We start from the raw sequence: 24,119 nt of genomic DNA, 5'->3' as shown, positions 1-24,119 counted from the left end.
TTTAGTAACCCAGCACAAAATATCTAATTTCATTGTTCCCACAACTAACTACTAGAATATATAAATACAGGTCAGTATATGGATTTTCCTTTTTATCATTAATATTTTTGAATAATTACATTTTTTCGCACCAGATCCCAGGAGATCTATTGAGGTTATTTAATTTTGCTCACAAAAGGTTATAATAACTATGGTTATGAGAGATCTTGGATCTTCACACTAAATGTATGTGTGTGAAGTAAAGAGGTGCATAGAGCCGCATGAGTATTTGTCGATATGCAAAGTTGACAAATTGATCTTCTCACACCATCCATGAAATAAAAAACAAAGTCTCACTTACATGTTGCTTACTTTGCCAAACAGATTCATAGAAACCCGCCAGCAAATAACTGGAACGATATCAGTGTTGGAGTGACTCCTCATAATATAAAAATCCTCATAACGAGGAGGTTTAACTGAGTTAAGAGAGGATGTATCATATTCATATATGTTTTGTAGTTTATTATTCTTTTTACTCTTTGCTGGCCAGTTCAATATACAGTTCAATTCAGTTTTATTCAAAACATTGAGACTATAGTCATCTGATAACTTCAGACAGATTGCTCAGTGTATTCATGGTAGAATATTCTAATATGAATGATGCATTAGGTCCAATAGGTGGCATTGTGTCCACAAGTATAAACCATGTACCAGCTTTTAAGGGATGTGAGATCCATGGTGCTATGAAAAACAGACAAACGACAAATCAATTAATCTGCATGATATTTGTTGCATCTTTTCAGCCACATGTCACACATTTTCCCTTTTTAGAGCGATCAGAGAGCGGTACGACTCAGTATGGTGCTAAAAAGGACAACGGTTTCCCTCTAAAGCTGAAGAGTTGCATCAAGTCAGCAATCAAAAGCCGACACATTCAGTAAGCAGTTCCTTATGGATTCACTTATCATAATGTTGGGACCCTCTATAATACTTCATAGATGTTTTTAGCAGTTGAGGTGTGGAGATGTTGAAGTGTCTTCGGCAGAAATATTCTCCCTGGTTTGAAGAAATAAGCATTAAATGATATTCTCAGTCTATAAAAAGAAGACTCACTCAGTGACTTCAACGGCTTGATAGACGCCCACCTTGAATGTGTAAAATTAATCTGAATGGCACATGAGTCACAAATTGTAATCCATTCCACACGAATGGAAAACAAAGATGAGGATTATGATCATTGCGAAGGAAAAAATAGCTACCGCCCTCCCAATGTTCCCCACTTCAAAGAAGGCTTTGAATTTTTACTGCATTGAAAATGAACCTTATCATGAGGGACTGGGTCAATTATAATTGGCACATAGTTTGTAATATATGCCATAAATATACAATACATTTTCAATATACTGTATATTTAAAGCAATATTACAAAACTAATACATCAGTGTACTCTATTTCTCAATTCTAACCCACACACCTCAATACAAATATCATGGGAAAATATTCCTGAAGAAGGCCATATGTGCTTTAGCATTGGTTACAAATAAAAACAAAGATTGCATGAGAGTTATGGGAGTGCAGCTTTCCTCCTTTATTTTAAAGTCTCATTTTAAAGAAATACTTCCTGAGATTAGGAGGACATTTTCATTCAGTTCTTTATATTTTTTTTGTTAAACAGCTCAGACACAACACTATAGATTATCAAAAGTACAATACCATAGTTTTAATTGCAAATATGTACAATGTTGGGTCACCAACTTCCACATTTTTAGTCAAGGATGTTGTCAATATTTCTGTAAGGAGTTTAAACCGTCAGTTACTAACACATATAAAATAAAGTTTACCCTTAAAAATAAAATGCAAATAACATGATGTTTTATCCCTTAACACAACACATTGGCAATAAAATGGAGACTATGGGTCAGTGGGTAGCAGGTCCGTCTTTCAATCAGGGGGTCAGCGGTTCAATCCCCGCCTCAGTCGATTAAGCAAGACACTTAACCCTAAATTGCTTCCTGTAGCTGCGTCTACGGTGTATGAATGTAACAGGATTGTAAGTCGCTTTGGATAAAAGCGTCAGCTAAATGACATGTAATGTAATGTAAAAAATAGCGTAAAACTAATTTGATCAACATGTCCACTATTCAACATTGTATTCACAGGTGGTTACTCACCACTGCAGCGAGTGTCCAGTCCCGGCTAACAACAAGAGATTGAAAAACCAAATACCTTCAGGCTGGATGACAAAGTTCATATTCAACCTGGATGATTATTATGAGCATTACCTTCCTCCATTTCCAGGTGTGTGTTGACCTTCTCGTCATTGAACCACCCTGGGATCTCGAGCCTGCATCACTCCACTGGGTACCAGGAAGGTCAGCGACACATCTCCGTCTGTCACCCTGCCCTGCAGCTGGTACCTACGCGACTCCCTGAAGAGCAGAGCCCCATCCAGTGAGGAGACGATGATGTCGGAACATTTGAACCGGGGTACCATCCCTCTTCCCCAACAGAAACTCAGGATGCTGTGAGTTTGGGTGTCATACCTACAGGGCAAAGTGACATTGTGCCCAAAGAAGCCAATGACGTTGAGGGTGCTGCAAGACACTGTGGAACACAGTAGTCGATTAAACTGGATGATGTGATGCAGATTGTAATTAATAAATGTCACGCCCACGAATGCATCCACACAGGCGCACACACACACATAAGCACTGTTAGACACCCATGAGCACACCTCAAATACAAGAAAACCATAAAGCGCCGAATATCGACTCAACTTGGGTCATGAGGCAAAAATAACAAAGACCACGCATCTTTGTAGGCTATTGTATAACCATGTCCTGAAGTGAGGAGAAGATGGATTTCTCCCCACACACAGGCACTGAAGTTTAAACTTCCCTTTTTTCAAAATCAGGAAGGAAATCAATACTAGTACATGTCTACATCTTAAATTGAATCCTTGTGATATGCAATGAGCACACATCGTATCCAAGGTTATTGTTGTACATCAAAATATCAGCTCTCACCTGGAACTAGATAAGTGCATTTTAAACTCGCAACATGCAATCCCACATGTATTCATTTGAGAAGACATTTTGTTAGGTCCTCAGCCTTGGCCTTTTAGTGTCCCAGTGCAGGAGTTGTATCGCACTAGAGTGTTCCCAGCAGCCAGCATCCAGCTTCTATCATACAAAACCCCATCTAAATCAGTCTTTCATCCATTGTTTAAAATACCCATTTGCTATCCTTTATGAGTGAACACAATACCCTACGCCAAATCCTATCAGGTTTAAGAAATGCCTCAAAGTGACTAGTAAAGTTGAAATTATCCATTTTATTAGTTTAGAGTAGACCATTAAGATACTGTAGACCACCGTGTTTCCTTTCTTTGTTGTATTGTAGAATGAAGCTCTTTACTGTCAGTTTCTTTTTTTATGGAACAATTTGAATTAGCAGGCGTAGTATTCATCTGTCATACTCTACTATCGCACCAATAGAATATGTTTTTTGCGAACTCGATATGATTGTTCACAGCTATACCAATAAACTTCACATGCAATCAAATCACGAATCAGTCAAGTTTGTAATCTTTGTTAAGATAAAGAAATCACCATTATTACGTTCCAGTTAGTGCCCTTGTGTATATGCATGTGTGGATGTGTGTGTGTGCTCAAAGGCAATTGTTAAATGACTATTACTACAGTTAGTATGAGGACTGCAGCCTGAGAAAAATATGTTGTCTTTGCCGGTTTACCTCGAACATGCCCGTCTCCACCTCCACCCTGTCAGCCACCATTGAGCTGCTGTTGTGCTCTATAGATCATGGCCTCCCACAATAATGTCCTGTGTTCTGTCACTTCTCTTTCTCATTTCTCTTAGCTGTGAGTCGATTCTCAGATTGTCTCAGACCTACAGCTAACTTAAAGAAACCAAAACTATTCAATACACAGGAGAGAGAATATTACGTCGAAAGAGCTGAATTGTGTTCAAATGAACCAGTGGATCTGAAAATAGCAGTTCACTGAACTCATAAAAACAACTCATTACATCAAATTTCTTCTCCATTTATTCTCTTTATGATATCATGAACATATATGCCAATGTGCCTGCACGACGGCAGGGTCGTTTAGACCACTGCTCCCTCCATCCAACTATTAGTTTATTGCTCAACTTCGCAAGAGGAGTCTTGTTTACTCTGATTTCCGGTTTGGGTTCAAATTTGAGCCATTGTCAATCTTCTGTACAGATGAAGGTTTAAAGATGGCCTTTTTGCTGAATAACTGGTCTGGTTCAAAGTTTAAAAAAAAGAGCCAACACTGAAAAATCTCTGGCTGGTCAACCTGCTGATGTCTAACACCAGGGGCAAACAGAAAAGGAGAAGTGAAATGACAAAGGTCAGAGTCTTGTCATATTTAGACATTTGAAAGAGGCTGGTAGTTGCTGCTTGGTCAGCTCTATTTCTGGAGGAACTGAAGTGCAGAGCAATTGAGCTTGTAATGTAAAAAAAAGTGAAGAATGATGGGGACACTAATACACATCATAGCTTCATTCTTGGTCCATTTTGGGGGGTTTCTTAATCGCAAGCCAACGAGAGAAAATTTTGATTTGCAATACTGACTTAAAGGGATCCATTGCTACCTTTGGGACAAACATGCTGAGCTGTCAAACAGCTCTAAGCTCCGTCAGATGACCTCTACTCTCTAAATAGACACCGACCATCTGCTGGACGAGATATGGGACAACAAACGGCATGCTGGAAGATGCTGGCGGTCAATACTGCCCCCTATTATTCGATTTTACTTCCTCAAACACATTGAACATGTGTTTGCATATCCCTTGATATGCAGAGTGGCAAACACATGTTTAATGGCATGCCAGGGGTATGCATGTGATGGCTGTACCACTTAGTATACATACATGTACCTGCCCATACATACTGTGAAAAGGTTGTTGATATACGAGTATTACAATGTATCAACGGGTCAACAAAACACACTTTTCACAGGAGACCGCTGTTTATGTTCTGCTTCAACATTGTGTATTGTTAAGCGTGACCACAATCGTGCCCTCACTTTCATGAAGTTAAAGCAACATTTCAACCCAAACCATGATCTTTTCGTTTACATAGCGATGTCGTATATTTTGCTGCAGACCTAGCGAAGCTTCACCTATTGCTTTGTCAATCATTGATATTTCAACAGTTACAGTTTGGGAAAAAACTGACAAATTATGTCATCCGTTGGAGATCAGAATACGCTTCCATCCGTCGTTCTTGAGGGCATGGATAAACAGATTGTATAATTTAATTTGGAGGACTTGTTGGCCATGGCTGATGTGCCCCTCCTCTAAAAGGTAACTACATGTTGGAGCTAAGGCGGCTACAGAGATACAGCGTTGTGAAAACGAGAACTGTGATTGATCAGCACTTGTGTTTGTCCTACAAGTTGCTGCTAGAGATGGCCGAGTGCGAAGAGAACATGAAGCCAGTAGAAGGAGAGTCAGTAGTATTTGGCTCTCCAGAAACGCACATCTTTCAAAGCCATTTTCACCATGATCCCCAGTCATCATCATCGTGAAAACTGATCAGAAAAGTCATATATTCAAAAATAAAGAGACAAAACTCTGTTGGTACACCGAAGTTAGTGCGTCTCTAGCTTCTGTTAATTCTTAAAAACATTTTTATTTCGTAAAACAATGTGGCACTGAGGATGGCCGGGCTCTGCTCGTACACATTAACTGCAGTGACACAGATCCAGTTGAAAATGAGCACAGTTTCTCATTTGTCCTTCTCCTGACCGACGGTGTGTGTGTGTGTGTGTGTGTGTCAATCCTCTGTTGCTCCGAAGGTTTCTTTGTCATTTATTCCTTATTTCCTCTTCAAGAACAGACTCAAATCTGTGTTGGTTTGTCTGTGTGTAATTCATGATGGATTTATGGTTGTTGCTCCCGGCGACTATAGAGACCCGGCCCTTTCCCCACTTCTTACTTCCCACCCTCTGCCCTCCCAGGAGTGTGTCTCTATGCCCCCTCCCCTCCTCTCTCCTATTAATATCCCACTAGGGAGATCAGAGCTCATGGGGAGTTTGGGAGCGGAAACGCCTCCAAGCACTCCTGGAAGACACAAGAGCTGGATAATGGTGACGAAAACACGGAACAAACACAGATTAAGGCGAGTGAGGGGAGAATTTGATTCTGAATGTGTGAAAGAGGATTAGAAAGCATGAGTGAGGAAATGAAACAGGATAGAAGTGAAAGAAAGAGATGAATTAAGAATGAGCAAGTTGGATGTAGAGATCTGTCGCAGATTTAAATACACCTTACACTCACCAGCACAGTTGCCTGTAGGTTTTGTCAGTAAAATAAATAGCATTCACACCGTCTCCTTTTAAAGGACATAGTAATCATTGTAATTTTACAGTGAGCAGTCACAGTGCTCGTTTGCTACTCGTTCCTCCCACCCACAGTGTGCTGGGACGCTGCCATGAATCCCATTTCTGTTACTCATTGCAGCATCATTTTGGGATACAGTTGCAAACGATGTTTTCCCACAAATAATCTTTTATGGTGACTTATCACTTGAAGATGCTTGTAGTCATCTGTGTTGTGTACTTTGTAGCAGATTATGGCCTATAAATGTAAAGGAGAAAGGTAAGATGCTGAGACTGTGCCTCCACGCATACACAGCATGAGGAAGCGAGCCACTGCAGGATATGAGGATATTCAGCCAACAACATTCTCATGAGTTCAGTCTCCTTCGGCACAATCGAAAAGGAAATATGTGCAAACATAAACATGCCCTTAATGGAAAGATGATTAAGGATGTACAGAAGAGAAACAGTTCTCCTGACCTGAGACTCCAACTCTTTCACTCCACTGGGAAACAAAGTCCTCTTTTCATTTCTCACATGGCCCGGCCACCTCTGCTACTAACACAGGACAGGAAGATGCTGAGAAAACCATTCGAGGACATGAGCAGGGGACCAATATGGGAACGATTATCCTGGAGCACAAAGTCCCCTAGTGGTAGAGATCTAAAATGTTTGGACATTTTTGTTTTTAAAAAGGTTTGAAATACTTAAATCTACAATTTCAAGTTTTACAAGTTTAGTTTATAGGTGTTCAGTCCACCCATTCAAGCTCAAAACTGGAATACAATCCAAGACGTGAAGCAAGTGCAAGTTCGAATTTTTGCTTCTATCAGATAGTTTTTTCTTCTCTTTGCATCTGAGCAGACAGGGCCGACTCCGCCACAGTACTGTTAACCCAACGGCATGATTCCTCCGCACTGAGCACAGCAAGGGTCATGAGAAAATGTGTGTTCTATCTCTGTGCAAGTGTTCACGCACACACATTCTTCTTTGCTATTTAAAAAGCACAACATGAAAATAAACATCCTAGTCAGATGCACATCAATTTAAAAAAAATGTTTTAACAGTGTGGCTGCTACTGCCGTAAGACGTTGCATAATATATATGCCAGTAGTAAGTAAGCCTCCCTCCAAAATAAGTCTATAGTTATGCAAACACAGATTAAAAAAACACCTTTCCCTTCAATAATAAGTTCTAGTTTTATAGTTCTTTATCGTTTTCAGTCCAGCAACGAGCGATTAACAAATAATTATACCATTGTGTTTCCTGCTAGAAATAATAACATATAATAAACTTTTTTTATTGTAATAATAGCTTGGATAGTCAATACTGTTCAGTCAGGAAACGTGCTAGCAGTAAGCTTGCTAGCAGTTAGCTTGCTAGCAGTTAGCTTTTACTCAAGATGTTTACTGCATGTACAAACAAATCTTGAACATCCAATATTAAAACTGAACAGACTACTTTGTAGTCGCTGCTGAGCTGTTGACTTTTTAAACAGTGCTTGTATCGTCCACATTTTTTAGCAGAACCAGCGAAAGACTTAACAGATAACTTAACTTTGAAATTACAACAAACCTCACAGAAACGAACGCTGATGTGTTCACCGATGTCTGTACTTCCGTGCATTTGAACACTTATGTGATTTCATAGCTTGTAAAAAAATTAACTAGCTATATTTTTTTGGAGAGTTTTTCCTGATCCGATGTGAGGTCCTGGGACAGGGATGTCATATGTGTTCAGATTGTAAAGCCTTCTGAGGAACATTTTTAATTTTTGATATTGGGCTATACAAAATAAACTAAATTGAATATGGTCAACAGTGACTACAAACCAAACTATTTGAATCAGCAAAGTGACGTAGTAGTCCCTCAAGAGTCGTAATACATTTCCCCTTTTTACAGAAATACGCTCTCTTCTGTCCTTCCTTTCTGACTTGTCAAATCCAATTCAGTTTTTTTATACAATTGACAACCGCCATTGGCTCAAATAGGAGCAAACAACGTCTCAATCAATAGTTACATGAATGAGAGATATTGCTCCTTTTTTGCTGTTGTCCACACAGTTCTCAAATCAGTGGGAGTAATTGAGTCATTGTAAAAGACAAAAGGTGGGTTGATTTATTTCTTTTTCCCATGTCAGACATATGGATAGAAAGGTTACTAAAAATATCTGCAGGGCCAAAAAGTAACAAGTCCAACAAAATGGTGGGAGGCTTGAATAGAGCTACGCCTACAGGACTCAATGTACTTGCATGTCTTGTCAAAGGTTAAAACCCAGGATTAATCTAAAACGTATTTAATCAGAAAGTGATGTTTTTGTGGGCTATTCTTAGAGTAAATATAATAATGATATGAAATCTCTGTGATTTAGAATGCCTCTCAAACATTACCAGTTGCCAATTTTCACATCCCAGCTGGTATTTCCAATTTCAACAACGTCAGGGTGAAAGACGGAATCTGCACTCGAAACAAATGTACCTATCCATTCATTTCAGGAATTTTCACACACATTTCTTCTTCCTCAAGTTGTCTTGTGTACAGAGAACATCATCTATCATAAGCAAATAATCCCTGATATTCGATACATATGGGGAACCTACACAAAGACAGGAAGGAAGCACAGCGTCTGCATGGACGGACACAATGGGGAGCTGGGAGAGAGGGCACCGAGTCACTAGAACAAAAGCTCACCTTTCAAAGGTTCAAAGGTGACATTCCAAGTATCAAAGAGAGGATATTGTTTAAAAGAGATCTAAAGACAAATTTTTTAAGTTCTGTTAATTTTCATTTGGGGGAATTTTGGGGTATTGGAATCTGCTAGGACATGAAACAAGTTTAAAACAATCCATAGTTAATGCAGTTATACAAGCCACTTATTTGCAACTGATGAACAGAAATGTAGCTCAGCGAAAGTTCAGACAGGAAGACATTGGGTACAGCTGGTTCATTCACAAGTCTTGCAGCGATTACACCATTAGCTGATTGGGGGCGGGCCCGATGAATGAACCAACCATTTAGAGCCAGCCCAGTTGGGTAAGCCTATCACAGCGTCGTTGGTAACACTTTAAAGTTGTGTTCTCTGCTGCTGTCAGTTGTCGTTTCAGCTCGCGTCAGTTCGACCCTCCTCCACCCCAGGCTCCTCCAATTGGCGTTGCGGCAACGCTTCTTCGACACCGCCACCAGTGTCTGGACTCTATGGGGGAATTCTGCATGCGCAGATATCAGCATCTCTACCCCTGGGTTATCCTACTTCAGGATGGAGTCCAATCGCCAAAAAGACTTTGCACTATTGCAATATACTATTGTAATAAATGATTGTTAAACTCTAAATACCCATCTCTCCTGATTGAAATGAATATAACCAACATTTTCATTCAAATGATTAAAGGTTTACTGGCATCTCATGGTTTGTGGTAGGTTGCGACCAACTAAATACCCCTCAGCTCAGCGGCTACCTTTCCAAGCATGGTGCCTACAGGTAGATTTATCGTTATGATTTTAGTACAACTAGGAGTTACTCTTATCAATACTCTGCATTTCTACATGACTAAATAAGTGTTTTAAAAAATGATTTATTAGGAATAGAATTAGAAGTTATTTAACTAAATATTGTTTCTAGAGCAGCAACAGTTAACTGCAAAGTCAGTATGTAGAGTAATATTGTGTTGCATGTACAGTAACAAGAGTAGTTGCTTTCAACTCAAGTAATCATCACCACAGTGCACCTGCATGTGTGTTTGTGTCTATGTGTGTGTGTGGAGTTGGAAGAGCAACGTCATAATATATACTTATAAATAACTAATATAGTACTATATAGTACTAACTTACTCATAAAAAGCACCAGTAACGCCGGGGCTTAGCCATACTACAAGCATCCATGCCTACTATACCAACTAACTCGGAGTGGTGGTCAGCTCAATGTTAGTAAAACCAACCAGGTTATTATTGAAAAAGGAGACAAAGACAACCTGAGAAGGTCATCACACATCTCCATCCTGGTAAAGAAAGTTAATTAAAAGGTTGATTTTCTTGAAGAAACAATGAAGAAGACAACTTTCCTGTGCAAAGTTCTTTTACAGAGGAGTAATAGAAAGCATCCTTACTGGAAACATCACATGCCGGTATGGTAAAGAAGAGCTCTACAGCATCTTTGGTACCTTTCTACCAAGAATCAGTGATGTTGCTGACAAGAGGAGCCTGAGAAGAGCTCAAATGATATTAAGGACAAAACCCAACTCAGCCACAGCCTGTTCCCCCTGCTGCCGTCTGGCAAGAGATACATTAGCATCAGCTGCTGTACCACCAGACGAGAGCAGCTTCTTTCTTTCGGCTCTGAGACTCCGCACTTCTTCCTCCACGTGTTTTTCTTATGTTGCAAACTGGGACTACAAAGTACATTTTGTTGCACAACACAAATGAACATTAATCCCCAATCCTGTGCAGTTTGGAGCAAAAAACAAAAAGTTTTTTAGCATGCAGTACAAATGTGACTATAAAGCCGAGACTCAAAGATCCAATGAGCCCAATCGTATATATGTGTGACTATATTAGTCCACATTGTACCCATTTCAAGTCAGATATATTGGATTGGCTGTCATATATGAATAAGACATTTATATTTTTATTATTCATTTATATGGTTACATTTATGTTAACAATAAAATATAATAGCATGCAACTATGCATACTTCTCTGAATCTCTGCAGACTTAAAATATAGCAAAATATATTTTGTTACACAATGTGATTTAAAACTCCAGCCAAAAGTTGAGGCTACGTTGATTCTAACACAATCAGCGCACGGTGGGTCTATTTCTCCCCCCCCCCCCCATGACCCCACATTCAGTTGTGTTTCATGTGCTTCTTTTAAAATGTATCAGCATGGAGCCAGACACCCATGACTGATGACGACTTACACAATCGAACACGTGGCTCCGCTGCATTGTGCTGCACCCTGTAAATGGAATAAAAACATGAAGGCACTTCTTTATAGCCCCACTGCAATCACCTTGGAGACACTTTAGCTGCAACTATGCAGTTCACTTGGCCGCGGGTCTGATGGGAGTTTCTCACAGACGCCTTTCGCATTTTAATTAGGTTATACAAAATGCTTCTTCTAAAGGCCCGCTGGCAACTATGCAACCCAACATCTAAGTTTCTTGTTTGAGACAGAAAGTGAGATAGCTTTTTTTTAACGGACACAAATGGATTTGGTTTCTTCAACATATGAACCAAAACAGAGAAAGTATCACATCACAGTACAAATCCCTGTGTAGCATCCAGGTTTACTTCACACTCTCCGTTTGTAGATTCAGATATTTTAATCAAAAGAAAAGAGATTTGGATAAATTGCTGGCTTCTCTTTCACAATTGAATTTGTCTTAGAAGTCCAATAACCATTTCTTACATCTGTCAATACTCCACGTTTCTATGCTCTTTTTCACCCCCATTCTCATAATAAACACTGCTGCCAATAGGAGCAGAGGGGGAGCGACTACAAATGAATGATGATGTTGTATGCGCTTCTATTGTATTGCTGTTTATTCTGGCAAAAGTCTGTGGATTTCAAAAGACAGCTTGTACTAAGAGTCTGCAGTATGTCTGACTCTTTCATCAACGGGGACTATAAACACAGGTCTTATGGTGGTATTGGGGGTTTTCTGCTCAGAACATTTTTGACTCCGGAGTCGACTTAAGCAAAAAGCTCTTGGAACGTTCTTATGAATAAAAGATTGTGCTAAATACCCATTTTACCAGACGGCTTTGTACAAAAAAGAGGTGATGCTCTTTGCATTTTACCGCCTCTTATTGGGGTGAACAATTGTGCAACACTAAATCATATATATGCAATAGTGTGAAGCGAAATGGGGTGAATGCAGCAAGATAAATAACGTAAATGCAAAAGAAAAGTTAGTTTGAGTAGAGTTGCTGGACAACAAAACATGCCAAATAGCCAATTGATTTAAAAAGTATCATTAACTGTGATTATAATTTGTGCTTATCTTACATTTCAAAAATGTCTTGATTGCCACACAATGTAAAATGCTTCAGAGACTATTATGAATGTTTAACAAATGCACTTATCTTTGCTCATGTTAGAATTAAGTATGAGAAAAGGGACTCATTTTTGAAGGGTTGTATTTAATTGATTAACTATGATCCGATGAGCCAGGGCCACAAAATGCTACTTTGTTTCCACCTAATATCCCTTGAAGCATTTAGTTTCTCATATGAATAAGACCACGTGTCTCAATAGGATGTACTGTCTAGATAAAGATTAAATAAATATGATCTAAAAAAAGATCTTTAAATCTTTAAGATGTTTTTTTTAATGAAAATGTGTTGAACAAGTAGAAAACTCCTTTGAGGAATAACTCCTGCAAAGGATGTGTGCGTAACGTTCGGGATTGTGGGGTCAAATGTGAGGTGCTGAAAATGTGTTTGATATTTTTCCATCACCAACTGCTCCACAGTCTCAAAATCTGGTGTTCCCGAAGTACACAACAGTGTGAAACATGACTCACAATTCACACGGCTAAGTTGCAGCTGAACAGCTGTCATTTGTATATTTAAATTAATTCTTTCATGAGATGGACAGAGCATAAAGAAGCAATAACATGAAAGACTACATCAGTAACATGTATATACAGGACTGTCTCAGAAAATTAGAATATTGTGATAAAGTTCTTTATTTTCTGTAATGCAATTAAAAAACAAAAATGTCATGCATTCTGGATTCATTACAAATCAACTGAAATATTGCAAGCCTTTTATTCTTTTAATATTGCTGATTATGGCTTACAGCTTAAGAAAACTCTAAAATCCTATCTCATAAAATTTGAATATTTCCTCAGACCAAGTTAAAAAAAAGATTTATAACAGCAAAACAAAATAAAAAGATGAATTGTTTCTTTGTCAATCGTTCACACGCACGTTATCTAACAAAAAATGGGTTTAAAAATTAAAGATCTAATGAAAAACATCCCGCACATTCTATACCCACAAATGTTTTCTCTGACTACTTCTTGTTTTCGCCTAATTTGTTCTATCAAGAACTTCCTTGCCAGTCCACTTATGCTCTTGCTGTGCGGTGGACATAGATATATTTTTCAATTATATATTTGTTTGGATGCTGCATAGATTACACAATAACAATTAAATAATATAATTGGGTCCATTGCCATGCTGGAGGTCTGGTTCACTCCCTTTAATGTGGTGAGTATCCACTTCAGTCATGAGGATCTGGAAACAGCCCATCACTATATATTAGCCGCTCCCATTGGAAATCTGGCATTTTTTTGCTTCCACTTTATTATTAGTGTACACATTAGTTTTTAAATTATGAATTAATAAGCTCCTCAAGCTCCTAAACATGTCCTTGTTTAGTTCCAGGTTCATATGGGATGGCTATCTGACACAAACTGACATCCTTGATGGCATCTGTCATAATTTGTATTGTGACAGCAGAGCTCTTGCCCCTAATGTGTAAATGTGTAATATATAGAATGAATGCCAATTATCTATATGAATAAGTAAATAAAACATTGTGGATACCCTTAAATCATTGTTAATAGTAGATTTTCGATTATTTTGTACAGTCCTGGGATTATTTGACTTAACTTTCATCGACAACATGGTTTATCCTTTCCACTTTTCTCACAAGGTGTTCAAAATCCCGGTACAGTAAATTACAATTTGTATTCATTCAAGTAATAATGAACTGTCACCACTACTCATTTTATTAAATGATATAGTGTCCTAATATATATATATATATATATATATATATATATATATATATATATATATATATCAATATAATAATATACAATTTCACAAAGATTAACAGTCACATACTAAGTGTATAAGTGCTGAACCACACCTCCGGATAAATAAATACACAAAGACCAGCCAGTTCATGCTCTCTCGCTTACAAGCCTGAAATGAGTATCGTGTTGTTGAGACAATCATCATCCTCAGAGCAGAAGTTACGTCACCATGACGGCCTTAAATAGTCATTATTTAAGTATTTACAAAATACTTAAATGTGCCTCTCACCATTTCACTTTGACATATGTTGACTTGATGAACAACGTATCAAGCACAGCGGAGAATACCAACGAACATGTAAACATATGAACAGCTGTATGTAAACCGCATGACATAATAATGTTGATAGCCGTGCGAGTTGCTTATTAGCAATATTGTCTTTTTTGGGCGGGGGAAACAGAATATATTTGGTGTATAAAAATGTAGTCAGTGATTTGTTTAACCCCACACTCTCAGTATTTACAGGGTCAAGTTCACCACATTAAACAAGACTTGTGTAGAACAGGACCAGCTCGGTGTTGTGGGTGGACGATCCCCCGGAGGCCTCGCCCGCCCACATAGCCGCCCACCCAAAGAGTCAGAATCTTGTGGTGTGTGATTTTGTGATCTATAAACTATCAAAATTAGGAGAGGGAGGGAACATGTGGGAACAGCTGGCTGTATTTTTGTTCTCTCTCTCCCTCTCTCTCCCCCCCTCAATCTGTCTCCCTCTCCCCCCTCTATTCAATTCAATTCAATTCAGTTTATTTGTATAGCCCAATTTCACAAATTACTAATTTGTCTCGGAGTGCTTTACAATCGGTACACATAGACATCCCTGTCCCAAAACCTCACATCGGATCAGGAAAAACTCTCAAATAACCCTTCAGGGGGGAGCAACAGAGGAGGATCCCTCTCCAGGATGGACAGGTGCAATAGATGTAATGTGTACAGAAGGACAGATTTAGAGTTAAAATACATTCAATGAATATGACAGAGTGTATGAATAGTTCATAGTAGGCATATTCCACGATGGAGACCTCCAGGTGAACCTGATTCAGCCCTAACTATAAGCTCTGTCAAAGAGGAAAGTCTTAAGTCTACTCTTAAACGAGGTGACTGTGTCTGCCTCCCGGACTGAAATTGGAAGCTGGTTCCATAAAAGAGGAGCTTGATAACTAGAGTTCTCTGGCTCCCATTCTACTTTTTAAGACTCTAGGAACTACAGTTCTATCCTTCTCCCCCTCCCTCCCCTAAAGTTATCTCTCTCTCTCTCTCTCTCTCTCTCTGACCATCCCTTCACTTCCCTAAAGTTCTCCCTCTCTCACTCCGACCGTCCTTCCCCTCCCCTAAAGTTCTCTTCTTATATATGACCAAGCACACTTCTGCAGCAAAGCTGGTGCAGAGCTGAGGTGATTTGTGGCGCTTGCTGAGAGCTGCAGTGACGCAACGCGCACATCCTGAAATATGTGACCGCCGGACACGTTGGATTGGACATCAGAGCCGGTAGATGGGTTTTCTTGACAATTACTTCACATCCGGTTACAACAACAACAACAACACTCATCATTCAACTCTGACATAGTTTATTTCACAACAATGTAAGCTTGTATGGTGGCTGAAATATCTCAGTGATTTTCATAAACTGTCCCTTTATACGATTACCTCAACAGAAAGTTAAGAGAACGGCGGTTTGGAAGAACAAAGAGAAAGTGACATTTTGCACTATATTTGTCAACATTATTCCTTTTCATATGCCAACAGCCTTTTAAAAAGTTTTCTCATAATACATTCTTTTTTTGTTTGCTTTTTGCATTTCTGTATCAAACAACCTTTAAAAAGAGCTCAGAGAATAGTACAGCTCTGTATAATAAGCTCGTAGTTTCACTGCCACTGTGGAGTTTAAGTGCATCCATGGAAATAAGAAAAATGTATTGACAGAAGGAACTCGTCATTTTGTTTAAAAATAGCAAAGTCTTGCATGTGGAATTAATCTTGGATGACCCTCTTCTTATAGCTATCCAAAAAACCATAAAGCTGGCATCTTCCACTCTTAAGAGCCCCCTTCAACCCACTGAGTTACTGTGCGCGTTAAAGCGTTCTGCCATATTGATCGGGTGCCTTCCTTAATGCACACATGATCGTTTATCAAATCAATTCCAAATGCTGTTTACTCAGTAGGCATATTTAGTTTGCAACAATATCACTTGAAATGTAACAAACATTATAACTCTGAACATATTTTGTGTTTTATATTTGATCTGCATGTATGTTTCTGTGTACTGGCTGTGCAAACAAATATCCCTCTTGAGAGAAATAAATCTAATGTACTGTAAAACTTCACACTGATAATAAAACTACACTGATCAGAAAAGAATAAAAACCAACAATGTTCACCTTTAATGATCTCAAATAGGTTTACAAGTCATTTCGAAGAGACGTACATTTGATAAATAAGATCTTCTAAACGGATATGACAGATCAAACTTGGTGTGATCATTGATGGAGATAAATGGGACCTAATAAAGGACCAGAGAAATATGATACCAACCAGTGCTAGATTTTAGCAATTTAAAATCCTGCAGCGTTTGCTCTCCCAACAAAAGTATGAATTGAATTCCAGCCCGGTCATGACATCCAAGCATTTTGGATATGTTCACTGGATCATATTGTGATCTTACAATAATGTCTATCAATCAATTTATGTTTTAAATCTTCAAGTATATTTTTTATCCTCATTTGGCCTCTAATTGGATCTAATATAGATGAATGTGTTGCCTTTTATTCACCATTAACAAGCTACACTCAGACTGACCAAACTCAGAGTTCATGGTTCGGCTCAGAGAAGATTCCTAGATTATGGCAGCCGTACAAGATTGTAGAGAGATGTTGATTAAGACGGATGTGGAAAGATCCCATTCACTGACTGCAAAAATACACTGTAAAGACTCAGTTCTTGCTCATGGGAGGTAGACAGCCAGGGGGCTCCCTGGAGAGGGCCAATGAGCTGAACTGTTTTTTCAATAGGTTCAGTTCACAGCCCTCTCCTGTCTCCTCCACACATCACACCTCCCAAACACCTCCCCCTCTGTCCCCCCTGCTGAGCTGCACATCCACCGAGCCCTCAATAACAATGGGCTCCTCCACCCTCCCCCCTCTCTCTGTGACGACTGACCAGGTGAGAAGACAGCTGGAGAAACTACTCCAGCGCAGAGCTGAAGGTCCTGATGGCATCAGCCCCAGGGTCCTAAAGACCTGCGCCACCCAGCTGTCTGGTGTCCTGCAGCACCTCTTCAACCTCAGCCTGAGGCTGGGGGAAGTCCCGTTGCTGTGGAAGACGTCGTGCCTGGTCCCTGTCCCAAAGAAGTCAACACCATCTGGCCTCAATGACTACCGACCGGTCGCCCTCACCTCCCATGTGATGAAGGTGCTGGAGAGGCTGGTCTTGGCCCACCTCCGGCCGCAGGTGAAATCGTCGTTGGACCCTCTGCAATTTGCTTACCAGCCTCATGTGGGAGTGGACGACGCCATCATCTACCTGCTGCAACGAGCTCAGTCGCACCTGGATGGAACCGGTGTCTCTGTGAGAGTCACTTTCTTTGACTTCTCCAGTGCATTTAACACCATCCAGCCACTGCTGCTGAGTGAGAAGCTGCGGGTGGTCGGTGTGGACGCGTCCACCATCTCCTGGATCACTGACTACCTCACAGGCAGACCACAGTTTGTCAGAATGGGCCGTGTGCTGTCTGGAACGGTGGTCAGTGATGTTGGAGCCCCACAGGAACTGTTCTGTCTCCCTTCCTCTTCACCCTGTACACCAGTGACTTCCAGTACAACACGGAGTCATGCCATCTGCAGAAGTACTCTGATGATTCTGCAGTGGTCGGGTGTATTAGGGATGGACGGGAGGAGGAGTACAGGACAGTGGTGAGTGACTTTGTAAAGTGGGCCGATGAGAACCACCTGCGGCTGAACGTGGCCAAGACCAGAGAGATGGTGGTGGACTTCAGGAGGAAGGCGACAGCTCCTACACCTCTGAGTGTCCTGGGAGTGGACGTGGACATAAGAAGAATATACACTTTTATTTATCCCCAAGGGGAAATTAGTTCTCTGCATTTAACCCATCCTTAGTTATTAAGGAGCAGTGGGCTGCGGTGAAGCGCCCGGGAAGCAACTGGGGGTTCAGTGCCTTGCTCAAGGACACTTCGACTTGCAATTAATGGGGAGAGCGGGGATCGAACCCACAACCCTGCGGTTGCAGGACGGCCCTCTTACCCCACATGGTGGAGGAGTACAAGTACCTGGGCGTCTCCATCGACAGCCGACTGAACTGGAAGGCCAACATCAACGCTGTGTACAAGAAGGGGATGAGTCGACTCTTTTTCCTGAGGAAGCTTCGATCCTTCAACGTGTGCAGCAAGATGTTGGAGTTATTCTACCAGTCGGTTGTCGCCAGTGTACTGCACTTTGCCATTGTCTGCTGGGGGAGCAGCATCGGAGCCGGTGACACCAGCCGTCTTAACAAACTGGTTAGGAAGGCTGGCTCCATCATCGGCTGCCAGCTGGAGCACCTAGAACAGGTGGTGGAGAGGAGGACGTTGAAGAAACTTGTGTCCATATTGGACAACCCGGACCACCCTCTCCACCACCTCCTACAGGGACAGAGGAGTACTTTCTCCAGACGTCTCCTCATGCTCCGCTGCCACAAGGACAGATACAGGAGAACATTCCTGCCGACGGCTATGAGGCTCTACAACAGTTCACCTCTTGCCAGATCACCCTAACCCTTCATTTCATTTGCTCTGCACTCATACACACACTTTGCTTTTTGCACTCTGTCTATATTTAATATTTTTGTATTGGATTTGTCAGTGTTGTTGTGTGTTGTGTATGCATGTGTGTTGTATATTTACATATATATTTTGTTTTGTATTTTACTTTATCTTACTTGTACACTTCTATATCTTTCATCCCTGTTTCTTATATTTTGTGTTTTGTTTTTTATTCTTGTGTGTTGCTGCTACTGTCTCGACAAATTTCCCCTTGGGGATTAATAAAGTATATATCTATCTATCTATCTATCTATTATATTTTGGGAGACAAAGTCCAAATATAAATCTCTGTGCAGGTACAGTTATCACCTCCTCCATTTGTACTGCAACATAACAACCACAACACAAGAACATGAAGGTGCAAACCTGTTAGCAGGATAGTGTGATTATAGAAGTTTGTTTCCAGGATTACAAGCTGCAAACACAAATAACACAGTCCAGCGGAGCAAATAAATGTACCACATGCCGTGTTAGTCTGTGAGAAATGTGCACTGCTGAGACACTGACTTGCCAATCAGAAACACCCTCATTGCAAACAACTAAACATGTCAATGCACAATCTCTTCTGCATTGTTAGCGAGCAAACTAAACTGAAAAAGCATCAATATTTCACACTCACAATTATCAGGAGAAAAGGAAAATATAAAGAATTACTCGGTATTGATCACCAGAAAATCGTTTGGTATGCTGAAGTCTATACAGACTCATTGTGCAACAACATTTCATGGAGCCAAGCCAATAAAATCAACTAGACTCTCTACTCTGTTCACAATTAGTCCACTCACACAATCACGCTACTCCCTGCAACAGAATACACACACACACAAGCACACACACACACAGCTTCCTAACGTTGCCGTCCTGGTTTCCAAGACTTTGAGAGACAATGTTGCGCTTAAATACAGATTCTCACGAACGGTATTGGATTCATTTTAGAAAGCCCCCCTAATTTGAGGCTTTTACGAGGTAGTAGTAATAGTAAAACATAGTAATATCACAATATAGAAATACTCTGGTACAAGTAAAAGTCCTGAAGTATTCGCATCAAAACATTGTTAAAATGTCAAAAGTAAAGTATTTATCATGCATCCATCCATCCATCCATTCTCATCTGCTTATGCATCCGGAGGTCGGGTCGCGGGGGGCAGCAGACCCAGCAGGTCGACCCAGACTTCTCTCTCGCCCGCAACACTTTCCAGCTCATTCTGGGGGATCCCGAGGCATTCCCAGGCCAGCCAGGAGATGTAATCTCTCCAGCGTGTCCTGGGTCTTCCCCGGGGTCTCCTCCCAGTAGGACGTGCCTGGAAAACCTCTAACGGGAGGCGTCCAGGAGGCATCTGAATCAGATGCCCGAACCACCTCAGCTGACTCCTTTCGATGCGAAGGAGTAGCGGCTCGACTCCAAGCTCCCTCCTGATGTCCGAGCTCCTTACCCTATCTCTAAGGCTGAGGCCGGCCACCCTACGGAGGAAACTCATTTTGGCCGCTTGTATTCGCGACCTCGTTCTTTCGGTCACTACCCAAAGTTTGTGACCATAGGTGAGGATTGGAACGTAGACCGACCAGTAAATTGAGAGCTTCGCCTTTCGGCTCAGCTCTCTCTTCACCAAGACAGACCGGTACAGCGCCTGTTTTACTGCTGCAGCTGCACCGATCCGCCTGTCGATCTCCCGCTCCATCTTACCCTCACTCGTGAACAAGACCCCGAGATACTTGAACTCCTTCGCTTGGGGCAGGCACTCTGTCCCCACCTGGAGGGAGCAATCCACCGGTTTCCGGCAGAGCACCATGGTCTCAGATTTGGCGGTGCTGACTCTCATCCCTGCCGCTTCACACTCGGCAGAAAAACGCCCCAGTGAGTGCCGGAGGTCATGGTCTGAGGATGCTAACAGGACCACATCATCTGCAAACAGAAGAGAGGCGATCCCAAGACCCCCAAACCTGACCTGCTCCACCCCCAGGCTGCGCCTAGATATCCTGTCCATGAAAATCACAAACAGGACCGGTGATAAAGGGCAGCCCTGGCGAAGACCAATACCCACCGGGAACGTGTCTGACTTACTGCCGAGGATGCGAACACAGCTCCTACTGCAGGCGTACAGAGACCGGATAGCCCATAGCAACGGGTCCGGAACCCCATACCCCCGCAGCACCCCTCACAACAATTCCCGAGGGACCCGGTCAAAAGCTTTCTCCAAGTCTACAAAACACATGAAGACTGGTTGGGCAACTCCCAGGACACATCGAGGACCCTTGCGAGGGTAAAGAGCTGGTCCACAGTTCCACGACCGGGACGGAATCCGCACTGCTGGTCTTGAATCCGAGGTTCGACCAGCGGTCGGAGCCTCCTTTCCAGTACCCTGGCATAAACTTTCCCAGGGAGGCTGAGAAGTGTGATTCCACGATAGTTCGAGCACACTCTCCGGTCCCCCTTTTTGAAAATGGGAACCACCACCCCGGTCTGCCAGTCCAAGGGCACTGTTCCACCCCCACACGACATTGAAGAGGCATGTCAGCCAAGACAGCCCAACAATGTCCAGCGCCTTAAGCATCTCAGGGCGGATCTCATCCACCCCCGGCGCCTTGCCACCAAGGAGCTTTTTAACAACCTTAGCGGCCTCTGCCAGGGATATTGGTGCGACCCCCCCCCCAAGTCTACAGGCACTGCCCCCTCTAGAAGGGACATGTTGGCCGGGTTTAGGACTTCCTCAAAGTGTTCTTTCCACCGTCCGACGATGTCCCCCATCCGGGTCAGCAGCTCCCCCCCCCCCCACGCTGAGAACAGCCGGGGGTAGACCCTGCTTTCCCTTCCTGAGCCGTCGGACGGTTTGCCAGAACCTCTTTGAGGCCGACCGAAAGTCCTTCTCCATGGCCTCCCCGAACTCCTCCCATGCCCGAGTTTTTGCATCCGCGACCACCACAGCTGCAGCCCTTCTGGCCTGCCGGTACCTGTCAGCTGTTTCAGGAGACCCCTGGGCCAGCCAGGCCCGGTAGGCCTCCTTCTTCAGCTTGACGGCTTCCCTGACCCCCGGTGTCCATCACCGGGTTCTTGGGTTGCCGCCGCGACAGGCACCGATGACCTTCCGACCACAGCTCCTGTCGGCCGCTTCCACAATAGAGGCTTTGAACATGGTCCACTCGGATTGCATGTCCCCAACCTCCCTCGGGATGTGTGAGAAGTTCATCCGGAGGTGGGAGTTGAAGACCTCCTGGACAGGGTCCTCGACCAGACGTTCCCAGTTCACCCGCACTACACGTTTGGGCTTGCCAGGTCTCTCTGGCCGATTCCCTGCCATCTGATCCAACTCACCACCAGGTGGTGATCAGTTGACAGCTCTGCTCCTCTCTTCACCCGAGTGTCCAAGACATATGGCCGCAGATCAGATGATACGATTATAAAGTCGATCATCGATCTCCGGCCTAAGGTGTTCTGGTACCAAGAACATAGAGCCACCTTATGTTCGAACATGGTGTTCGTTATAGACAAGCCGTGGCTAGCACAGAAGTCCAATAACAGAACACCGCTCGGGTTCAGATCGGGCAAGCCGTTCCTCCCAATCACTCCCCGCCAGGTTTCTCTGTCATTGCCCACGTGAGCGTTGAAGTCTCCCAGGAGAACTATGGAGTCGGCAGGCGGTGCCCTCTCCAGGACCCCTCCCACCGACTCCGGTTTCCCTTGTCCGGGCGAGGTAGCTGAAGACCGTGTGCTGCTATTCATCAGGGTTTTTGAACTGCTCTTAGTCTGGACTCTCACCCGAGACCTGTTTGCCTTGGGAGACCCTACCCGGGGCTAATGCCCCGGACAACATAGCTCCCGGGATCACTGAGCCTCTCAAACTCCTCCACCACGTTAAGGTGGCGATTCACAGAGGAGATTTATCATGCAGACAGGCCCATTTCAGAATATACATTTGAAAAACATATATGGCCTTGTATAATTTTACACACACTAAAACAGTGGTTCTCAAGTGGGGGTACGTGTAAAAGCACTCCAAGGGGTACATGATTTAAAATTATCATCCATTCAAAAATCCTTTTAAAAAATGTATTTAATAAATGTTCAATAAAATGTAAGTGTGTACGTTGATAAACAGAATTTTATATATTCTATATTAAATCAGACACTGATGTCACAGCGTTGGGTATTACATATTTTTTCAACCCAAAAAGATTATGCGCTGGTTTGGGGGTAGGCCTACTTGACTGGAAAAAATATTTCACAGGGGGTACATCGCTGAAAAAATCTTGAGAACCAGAGCACTAAAGGATTGTTTCTCTGCTATCCAATGTAACAAGAACCTTTAAACTCTTGACAGAGTTGGTATTTCAAGCGAAACAATTCAGTGGATTCAGGTATGCAGATATTTCTGATTCTTACCCCTATACAATGATGGAGACACATGGACTTTTGTTTGTGGTGCTCATTTCATGGAAAAACTACATAAAAAAACTAAAGTTGTCTTTCAGGTATCAGCATCCATGTTCTTCTGATTAATAAACATACCTTGCGGCCTCGGGGAATACCTGTAGAAGAGACCCGATTTCTCTAAACCCCGGAGTTTCATACTCGATCTCACTGGCCCCGGTCAAAATGTCACTTCCGGTTCCGTCGCATTTTCACAATAAGAGTCCCATCTTGTTATTGTCCTCATTAAAGTCACTTTCACAATAAAAGTCCCTTATTATTGTAAGTCACTTGACGGAATTCAACCAGCCTCGTCAATCTATAATACTAACATACAGTCACTCTCATGCAACATACATTAATTCTTGCCATTTACATTTGCATAGAGTAAACATTACCCCTATGCTTCATAATACATTAATAACAATATCAATATTCTCCCTAATATTTTCTATTATAATATCTTTCTATATGTATTAATTTAAAACATAAGACCTCTGCAGATGTTATCAAAATAAACTATTACAACTTAACAACTGTCATCGATTCAGGTCGCATGTGCGTTTCTTAAATATAATGTGTCAAGTTTGTGTGCACCACAAATAACATTTCACACACATCCATTGTATTGTAAAAGCTCAAATGTAAACCTAACCCTTGTATTGCTCTCTCCAAAGACAGTATATGAATCGAGCTGTACTGTATCTGATTTGAATCTGACTGCATAA

General features: G+C 41.9%; 1 protein-coding gene across 1 annotated transcript; it reads right to left on the bottom strand.

The window, feature by feature from the left end:
* Positions 1 to 961: 961 nt before the first annotated feature.
* LOC130210156 (hepatitis A virus cellular receptor 1 homolog) lies at positions 962 to 23,551 on the bottom strand. Its single transcript, XM_056440146.1, is given in 6 exon segments — positions 962 to 1,031; positions 1,186 to 1,300; positions 1,731 to 1,769; positions 2,262 to 2,329; positions 2,331 to 2,583; positions 23,491 to 23,551. Coding segments are annotated over 6 exon segments (606 nt in total).
* Between the last annotated feature and the right edge of the window lie 568 nt (positions 23,552 to 24,119).

The sequence above is a fragment of the Pseudoliparis swirei genome, chromosome 19 (assembly GCF_029220125.1).
Source record: "Pseudoliparis swirei isolate HS2019 ecotype Mariana Trench chromosome 19, NWPU_hadal_v1, whole genome shotgun sequence".
In the NCBI taxonomy this organism is placed as follows: Eukaryota; Metazoa; Chordata; class Actinopteri; order Perciformes; family Liparidae; genus Pseudoliparis; species Pseudoliparis swirei.
Note: the sequence above shows the minus strand (reverse complement) of the source record. Positions and strands in the feature narration are given on the sequence as shown.